This window comes from Porites lutea, chromosome 2 (assembly GCF_958299795.1).
Source record: "Porites lutea chromosome 2, jaPorLute2.1, whole genome shotgun sequence".
NCBI classification, from domain to species: Eukaryota; Metazoa; Cnidaria; class Anthozoa; order Scleractinia; family Poritidae; genus Porites; species Porites lutea.
The window spans coordinates 23,236,213-23,246,020 of NC_133202.1; the positions used below are offsets into that span (position 1 = coordinate 23,236,213).

General features: G+C 40.7%; 1 protein-coding gene across 1 annotated transcript; it reads right to left on the reverse strand.

Moving 5' to 3' along the window:
- Positions 1-999: 999 nt before the first annotated feature.
- Positions 1,000-7,939, reverse strand: LOC140926760 (serotransferrin-like). The gene is made up of 5 exons (XM_073376461.1): positions 7,506-7,939; positions 6,690-6,902; positions 5,065-5,349; positions 4,018-4,284; positions 1,000-2,592 (listed from the first exon to the last, which is right to left on the reverse strand). Exons 1-5 carry the CDS (start codon positions 7,564-7,566, stop codon positions 2,147-2,149), a joined length of 1,272 nt encoding a protein of 423 aa, XP_073232562.1. The 5' UTR covers positions 7,567-7,939; the 3' UTR covers positions 1,000-2,146.
- Between the last annotated feature and the right edge of the window lie 1,869 nt (positions 7,940-9,808).

Below are 9,808 nucleotides of genomic sequence, written 5' to 3' on the forward strand. Positions count from 1 at the left end.
CACACAACACCCTTAAGCGGCTATCTGTTACGGACCAGAGCGCTGTAACTACGCGAAAACTTGGAGCTGTCAGTACAGTCGCTGACATGAACTTCCTTAGCAACTTCAAAAGGGGGAAATTTGCGTATTCAAAAAGGTACCGTTACGATCGTAAAACAATGGTTACTCATTTTTATTAAGATGCAACCAGTTGAATACGATAACATCAATTTCAGTTTGCCCAAGGCTTATCTAGAACAACATTTTTCATAAACAGTTTCATGGAAGCATAAATGGTACACTGGAGAAACATTTATATTCTTACTGAATCATTCCACTTATGCAGAGATCTGGAAGGCCACCCATTCCTTTTCCAACTGCTGCCTAAGTTAGACTTCGATTCGTTTAAAAAACCGAACCATAGTGTTTACTGAATCAAAAAGTCTCTGAATGAACGGATGAATAAATGAACTTTATTTATTGTCGTCTTGTATAAAACGCTCTCTAACCTCCCTTTAAAAAAAAAACAAACAAACAAACAAGAGAGTAGCAACACTTCACCAATCGTATTTGGTAAGCCGGAGTTAAGGCTTTGCTTTGTTTCCAGCGATTCGCTTCGCTTTAGGATTAAATTCTTTACGCTATGTCTCATTTGATTATGCAAGACTATGGTTTCCAGTCAATTGATTCTTTTTTCTTTTGGTCTGGTTGAAGCATAAAAGCTTTTAGTAAGTAAATACCCGCCGGGATAGCAGCTAAATAGTCTGCAAGACTTTTCCAATTACCGTCAAGGCTTAATACTAAAGGGTTTTAGGTAATGTTTTGCCCAGTAATTCTAATTTGACCGGTCACTCACTGTAAATATCATAACCAACACCAATTTTAAAAGGCTCCTGGCACAGGCAATTCTACATCAACCATTTAAACTTGTCAACTATGATCGCCATCTAATGTCGCTGCTTGTCTTTCTGTCTTTTTTTAAGGTAGAGAAAATACACGAACATCCCTTTAGAGATACAAAAGTGCTTTTTATTAGCTCTTTATCAAAGAACACATATTGCATACACAATTGATGTTGTTTATTCACAAGTAAATGGCTTCTACTTCAGCGCTCACGGATCTAGGGTGTGACCCCCGGGGGGTACTCCGGGGAATTCTTGGTGAGGTGTGTCTTCTAGTTACAATAATTATAGGATTTAGTTTTATGTTCATTACTTAGCGCGCTCTACGATGAGTTCAAGAGGCTGGGACTGGAAGGGGTTTAACCGATAGCTGTCAATTAAAACTGTCATGTGAAATATGAATGGTTTAGCCAAGATGTGAGTTTCAAATTGAACCAAGATTTAACTGCGATAAGGAGGCTCAGAGAAACCCCAGCAAGCAGATCCTCTTACTAGTATGTTGACACTTTTACCGCCCGTTTTTTGTTGAATATGTATACTAAACCAAGATGCTCCCAACCCTTCTTAGTTGCTTAGGCTCGGCTAAGCAGCCCACTGAAGAAGAGTGTAAATAACGTACGAACAAGCAAATTTCGAGGATTCAACTCAATACACTTCCTTACTTCGAGCACGCCAGTAATTTGCGCACTGTGGGTGCCTGGATTTACACACAGGTTGCCTCAGTTCGTGTCAATGCTAAACAAAGAAACAAGAGCTTACAAGATAAAACACTCTTAGCTGACCACCTCCAGTCCTAGACCCTACTCAAGCTAAATAGGAGACGACACACAACAGCCGCCAGGCAGACATCGGATCAAGACCCCTGTATTTAAGCGTTCAGCCCACATCGACTGAAAACTCAAGATATGAACATGAATTCACTAATAATTCCTTAAGAATAATAAGACAATTGAAAGGAAATAATGTTTAATGAGTTATTGTAAAAATACTAAAACAAAGTTGATTCTTAACCTTCAATTTTCTTAAAAAAAAAGAGCAAACAAACAAGCAAAATAACAAAACGATTTTTCAAAGAAAATAAAAAGTTCTTGTGGAAACACTGATTTTAAGGCAATTTAATATTCTCGAAGGTTGTCTGTAAAGAAATCTACAACAGTTACGCTTAATTTATTAAACTGTAATTAAAAAGTTTTATCTACGCTCTCCTTTTCTCATTTGGTTCGTGTTGGGAGAAAAACCAATGATTAAAAAACTGTCCTACCTCATCATAAATCCTTAAAGAAAAGAAATATAAAGAGGTTTATAAGATAGTAAGCATTGCTAAAACTAGAACCGTTACTGGGCATGCGAGCCTGGGGTTTGATGGTTGTAAATGAAATGGGTGTTGGTCTCTTTATAGTGCTCGTCTCACATGTCTTCAGTGCCTCGGTGTCTTTGACATAGTCATCTCCCAGATAGCCTCGGTAGGTCCTATTGTCTTCAGGGATGCTCACTAGAGCGGTGGAGGAATCTTTGAACAGCAAATTGACACCGCCGTACTTAGTGGAGTTAAATAGCTGGAATTTTGTCCAGTCGGTCTGCTTGGGGCCATAAATGCTGCCCATGGTGGTCAAAATGGTGACAATGTCATCGATGTCCTCGTTGTTTTTTCTTGTCACCACTGCATGCGCCGGGTCAAACCCAAGAAAGCAGTTCTCGTGCTGGCCAATCTCTGATAACAAAAAATTCATCATCATTAATGTGAGGAAAGGTATGTCAGAGGTATGCATTCTAGGCATGTATCTTATCAAACCGGAGCTTAAATGCCTGTAGCCAAAACGGCTTGGTGTCAAACAAGCGTAACGGACAAAAAAAGTGCAATCCGGACGTTTGACCTTTAAGTTTATCCACCTGTGCCTCCTTTTGTATTTGTTCTGTTATTTATACCTACTTTTAATGTTTTGAACTGTTAAGTTTATGTTTCAAGCAAAGTGGATGTTCGTATTGGTCCCAGCGTTTGAATTTTGTTAAATTTCGTGACACTCCTTATTTAACCCGTTTTCGGTAGAATGAAGTGACTAGGAATGAAATGGCTGCCGGTCTACCACAGAGTTATCCCGGCGAATTGATGAGTTGCTGGAGTTGACTGGTACCCCTGCATTTATACAAATCGATGACGAGAATATTGGCTGAAATTTTGTGTGCCGGAGCACCAAAATAAACTCTCTGGAATAGCATTGACCAAATTGGTCAAGATAAAAAGGAACTTTGGTCAAGCAAATTAAAACGACTATTAAATCTCGCAGGTCTTGGCGACATATGGTAGGCGAAAACGAACACTCCCGCAATCATGAACTATATACAACAGAGACTCTTAGACATAGAACAGCAAACATGGATTAGCGAAGTACACAATGATGAACGAAAGGACCAACATCAAAAAAACAAACTAAGAACTTTTAGGAAATTTAAACTTACCCATGACTACGAAAATTACCTCACAAATGTGAGAAACATCAATCATAGAGTAGCAATCACAAAGCTAAGATTAAGCAACCACAGACTAGCAATTGAAACTGGACGATACGTTAAACCCTATCAACCACCAGACCAAAGAATCTGTCCATTATGTAAAACTGGAATAGAAGACGAGGAGCATTTTTTGATGAATTGCATAGCCCATAGGGATCCTAGGAGAGAGCTGTTCAATACACTAAAAAAGAAAACTAATCTCATTCTTGACTCTATGACTCCAAGCTCTGCCTTTGCAACGTTGATAAGTATGAAGCAAGGAGAGAAAACGCAAAAAATTGTGGCTAAATACGTATATGATCGCTTCCGCGAAAGAGATAGACGCGTTAAATATAACCTTGTTTAACAGTTGTATAAATTTTACAAATGTACACCTCTGTAATTATTGCACGAAAATCTTTGTTATCGTTGTAAACACGTGTCTGTAGGCGCTCTGTTGATAATAAAGCACTTATCCTATCCTATCCTAGTGAGGCACTAGCCTGTGAGACTGAGTATCTTGTGCCAAACTCAAAACGGGATCTGCATTTGATTTTGTATCGACTCTTATTAACACTGAAGGCTTTGATGTATGTATTTTTTTTACACCCCCCCCCCCCCCCCCCTTGATCCGCCACTGATCTACCTTCTCTGGTCCCGTCTTTGCATAAGTATTGGTAGTGCTGGTAGTCCGACACGTTCCATTTAGGGTTTTTATCAGCTGCCTCCCGTAGAGTTGTGTGTTTGACGAACGCTACGTCCCCCTGGCCGGCTGCCATGCATTCTAATGCTCCATCGTTGCCAGCGAATGCATTGTCAGAGCTCGAGGCCGAACATACGTCGAGAGAAATGGTACAGAGTCCACAAAGTTTGTCGGACACTTCCTCAGACGCAATTTCGTATGAAATTAACCCTAAGAAACCAAAAAAAGTATTGATTTGCAACCTTTAAAAAGAAAAGTTAAGTATACCGTCGCAATTCCAGATGTCTATTTATTTATCTCTACTTTAAGCCAATTCAGATTCCGATGTAAAAAGTTGAATAACGACCAAATGGCAGATGCTGGGTTCAATTTTCAACCGTGTGGAATCTCTGTACTATCTATATCTACTGATACGGGTTTTGAGTAAAAAGAAATTCAAGTAAGTAAGTAATAATTCAAGTAAGTAAGTAATTAAATTCAAGTAATTCAAAATGGCGGCTCCAAGATGGCTTCCGGTTCTAGTTCCTTCTCTAATAAGAAATGACCCCAGTGCTATTGTCAAAGATTATGTGATAGCCTGATGTTATCAAACACCTTTCTGCTTACGTAGTTTCCACTCAGTGGCTACTCTAAAAGGAATTTGGATTTTGCCAATCAATTCAATATGACGACATAATGACGTCGAACAAAGTCACTGACTTTGTCAATCAAGTTATGCACTGATTCTCTCTTGCTTACTATTACTCTGTGTAATTTTGGTAGCCTTGCCATGAGCGGTTTTGAAGTTACAGAGGGGGGCCTCCAAAGCCCCCCTCCCCGGTCGCAGTAAGCAAAAAAAAAGCCCGGTTTGAATAAGGTTTTTCGAACCTTCCTCAACCTCAAAATACGTGAGTAAGTATTTGAATAAACTAATTACACTCAGGATTCACGACAGGATCAACGACAGGATTAACGACACTGGGAAGAGAGTTAAATCAAATCAAAGCTCACCTGGTACGCAGCTCCATTTAAAGAAATTAGCAACTGAATAGAAGTCGTGGAACTCTGTATCACACCTTACGGGTGCTATTATCTTTTCACGCAGCAGATATCCAATGGGAACATTCCATCCTTCTACTGTCCGGGCTCCGGAATGGCACGAGTTTTTTCCCTTTAGACTTTTAAGGTTGAAGCCTGTATTGCTCTTTTTCACAACAGCAACTGCATAGTGTTTAACTCCGTATTTTAAATTTCCATATTGCTCAGCAACAATGGGCACAAGGCTGTTGTTCTTACCTATATTGTAAAAAACAATCTTGTTCCAAACAATCTTGTTCCAAGTGTTCTTTGCACCTCTCGTCGCTCGGACGAGTAGGAAAAAACCCTGGGAACGAGGCTTTTTGAAATAATACTATTTCGCCGATTACTCCCTTTTCATTGACAAGCTTATGGATATTTCAATCCTTATTTCCCATGTTACTGGTTTTCATTGTATCACCAACAAAAATCTAACCTTTCAATACTAAAGATCAAGAATTTAAGAGATAATAAAATAAAAAAAATTCACATGCCCCCCCCTCCCCCCCCCCGGTACCCGTGCACCCAATGTCTCTTTCTCTCACCTAGATTCGACCACTTTTAGCTCTGTGAGATTAGTAATAAGTGATTTTTTTTAGGGGAAAAATGTGTTGCGCCGAATTCTAGAGCTTGCCTTAATTTCAAAGCCTGAGTTACTGACTGAGAAATTCAGGCAGTCACGCTAAAAAGGGTAAAAGTCATTTTCATGTTGACAGCTTTCTCGGCCGCTATTTTTATCTCATGCGACGCAAAAGCTTTGAAAATTGTCCTAGTGAAAACACATCCACTGTGGGAACCTTAAATCGAACTGAAATTTTGTAGACAAAGATACGCATTCTGCAGGCCTAATATGTCTGAATGGTTCTAAAATACAGAAGTAATTGTTAGGAGTTTTATTTTGATATGTGATAACCGGAGTCCCAATGCGTGTCGGCTTTCGAAATACAGAATTCACTGTGTCGGTATAGAGGCCCTATTAGGGTCAACTTTAGACAAACGGCAGCGCCCTAACCCTTTATCTCAATATCCACATACAAATTCTCCAAACTGGTCTCCATACTTTTCCCTAAAGAATGAGTGAGAGAATTTGATGAATCTGTGATCAAAGAGTTTTCTCTTCGGTGATCATTTTATTAATTCTCATAACCTAATCTCTTGACAATGTATGGATATTGTCAGGAAAAGGGTTAACAGAGCGTCATAAGATGGGTGAAATTGGGTCAAACGACACATAGCCTGCGTAGCAAGTGTTTCTGTGCGGTTTAGGAGCAAAGAACGAGGAACAAGAGTCAAAGATCGAGAGAAAAATGGCGCAAGTAAAAGAGCGGGGAGGGGTTTCCTTCCTTCCCCTCCCTCTCTCCCCTCTTTCATTTTTTGGCTCTCGTTTCGTTTCTCGCGCGGCCAAAACCGGTCTTTCTTTGCTCCGAGACTAAACGGAAACGCTTGCTACGCAGGCTAACGACACAAAGATGGATTGAAATTGCGACTGCGACGAAGAAAAGCTCAAATCCAAAAGTAAGTTACCGACAGGGATTTCCCATATATATGCACGTTATTACCTGCTGCGTACACGTGTCCACCGTCCAGTGTCACGAGATCAGCCTTATTATCTTTGATCTTAGCAGCACAATCGTCATATGAGCTTCCCTCAACACAGCTGGCACTTACATCCAAACTTTTGTTTAGTGCAGTTTCGTTCACGTACTTAATGAAATCTTGACATTTTGCCCTCTCTGCCAACGACGTTACGCACCATTTGAAACTAACTGGCGCTGTAAAAAAGTGTTAAAATAATGAAGTGTTAGCACTTAACAACACTTTAAAAGGTGCAAATCACGTCGCCTCCTATTTATTGCTGAGCATGTGATTAGGTGCTGAGAGTATGAAATGGTGAGGGAGCAGCAGGAAAAAAATGTTGAATCTAACATTTAGGCATATATCGAGATGTCCTATTTGGGCGCCATAAATCGGTCATACTTGGCTCTCGTCGTTTGACATTCTCTACTATTTAATACTCTACAAGACTGAAGAGCGTTTCCATTTGGCATGGCCCTGAAGCTTTTGGTGCCTCTTGTTTTTAGTGTTAACAGATGGTTTAAAGAGGCGCAAACAACGCGGAGACTCATATATAATTCGCCTCGCTTTCTTTTCCGGCGCAATTATTTTTGCAAAGAAAAGTACAAAATAGTTAACTTTACTGATCAAGTTAGCCTCAATAATCCGTAGAAAATTTATTAAATACAAAATTTAAAATGTGGCTAGTAAGGCGCTCGGTCAACATGACCGAAACGGGAGCTTTTTTATCTCTAATACGAAAAAAGGGTACATTGAAAATGACCAAGGCAGATGCAGAGCTGTAAACTGGATTTCCTTACCTGAATAAGCTCTTTGGATCGCAACCAAAGCCAGAAAAATAAAGAATCTTTTCGCTGCCATCTTAAGGTAGTTAACGTTGCTGCAGAACAACGCCCGGAACTGATCTGCGAGCTGCGACACAGTCCGTCAAAAGCTAAAAACGGGTTCAAAGAACGATCAAAATCTGTGGATGTCACGGCATCTGGATAAAAGAAAATTCACTTGGAAAAAAAGTCCATTTTTTTTTCGTGAGGCAAGGCACGCCTTTGCCGCTTCTAAAAGACTGGGCAAATTCTAAAAGGTAACTAGGGAGTTAAGCTGAACTGTTCTTTTCGTCACATTAACTTAGTCCTAGAAGGTTCTTTTCCAGCTATATTCTCCAACCATCTTATGACTGAGAAAATACTCGAACTCTCCTTTCAGCCATGGTGAACCGTTAAGATTTCATCCGCATCTCTGGGTTCCTTGTGAGATTAGCATACAAGTACTATGCTCATATCACCCCCACACCAACCCCCCCCCCCCCCCCACTTCCCCACCGCTGAGCTTCGTTTAAGATGCATGAAGTCAATTGGTAACAGGTGCATTGGAACTATGGTCACAATGAGACAGGTTGATGGGATAACTTTTTTATATCTCTTTTTTAACTCGTACATGTGTGGTCAACAGGACCTCTCGCAAGCTTATTAAGGCGAGTACTCATGTCCCTTTTCCTCGTAAAGCTACGTGGACAATTAACAGCGTCTGGAAAGGGAGTCCTGATCCCACACTCCCGCTCGTTTTTCACGAGAATCTCGCATCCCGAGCTTCTGTCATCCGACTATCCCGAATAGCGTTTTCTTTCCACACTCAGTTCCGTACCCAAATTTAGGCGAATTCCACTCCGGTAGCAGTCAAATCCCGTATCCCGTTGACATTTCCCGAATCCCACTCTTTAATTCAGGCCAATCCCGGATCCCCGGACTACCCCTCCACACGCTGAATCAATACTGGCTGTTTCGATAAATTGCATTGTTCTTTCTTACTTAATGCGAAGTTTGTGTTATTCTAACAGCAGCTTACGTCCTGTATTCAATAACACGAAAACAATACAGACAACAAAGCTTGAACACTTGCAAAAAAATGGCTGGCACAAATGCTGGTAAGAAGCCTACCGTATCAGCCATTTCTTTGTTTGACTTCGATGGTTTCCGGCGAACTAACCAAGCTAAGCGAAGCTGTGAGTCGTTGCTATGTGACGTCTGACTGGCAGTGCTGGGTCGGTCACAGACCAATACATGAAAACAATGTAGAGATGGCTCCTCTCTGCCAGTTTGGATGATGGTTCATGACGCTACTGTGAAGCTGTGAAGCTGTGAAGCTGGTTGATAGCGAGGTCCTCTTGTTAGCCGTTTACAAAATCAACCTTTCTTTTTAGTCACAAATCGTCGGCAACAGTGGAATTATTCTGCGAAAGTTCCTCTCCAAATCCAGATTATTCAAGGCTCTAAGCCAAATTCAATCATGGCAAGACTGCAAGCTTGTAAGGTTTCCGCGCATGCAAGTTCGCGGAGACAGATGGGACGAGTGCAAAAAAGAAAAATGAATATGATAAAGACTAACGATGTGTCATTAACCAGATCTGTGTAGGGCTTCTGATTGGCTGACGCAAATTTCCCTAGCGTCCCGGCCGATCAGAACGTCATTGCGCGTGGAAAACAGTGGTGGCGTAGCGAAATGTCGGCTGTTTTCTCAGGCTAGCTTCCATCTAGCGATTTCTTTTAATTTACCTCTGAATTTTTTGTATTTACATTTTGAGAGAGTTACTGTATCTTGGTTCTATGGCTGGAGTCTGGACTCTTGAGTGAAGGAAAGAAGATATAAAACGTCGAGAAAGGAAGTTCAAATACTATAGTTCTACTCTTGTTTTTTAAGGCATGACGTTATACTCGCCGTTTTAATGAGCTGATTATGGTGTCACAAGCTTCGTGTAGTGATGGAGCCCAGATCAGTTCTCCTTTTCAGCATATGGCCTTTCGTTTCGATCTTCTTGTTTTACGGACTGTCTCATCGGCCAGCATGGTGATGCCTTCATGATTGTCAGCTTTAGGAGCGGTCAGTGGCGCTTTTAGAATTGACTGTGCTGGTTGAAGACGTTGCGTTCATAATTACCGTTGTTACCACACTGAGGTAAGAAACTTTTTTTAAAAACTACTCATTCGCAAGATTGATAAATCCTTCTTTCCTTCTCTTTGATCATGAAAGCCTTAAAAAGTGACGCTCTAAATAATCTATACACTTACGACATTGTCTTTAAGAGATATTTCGGGTTAGGGGTTTTCGG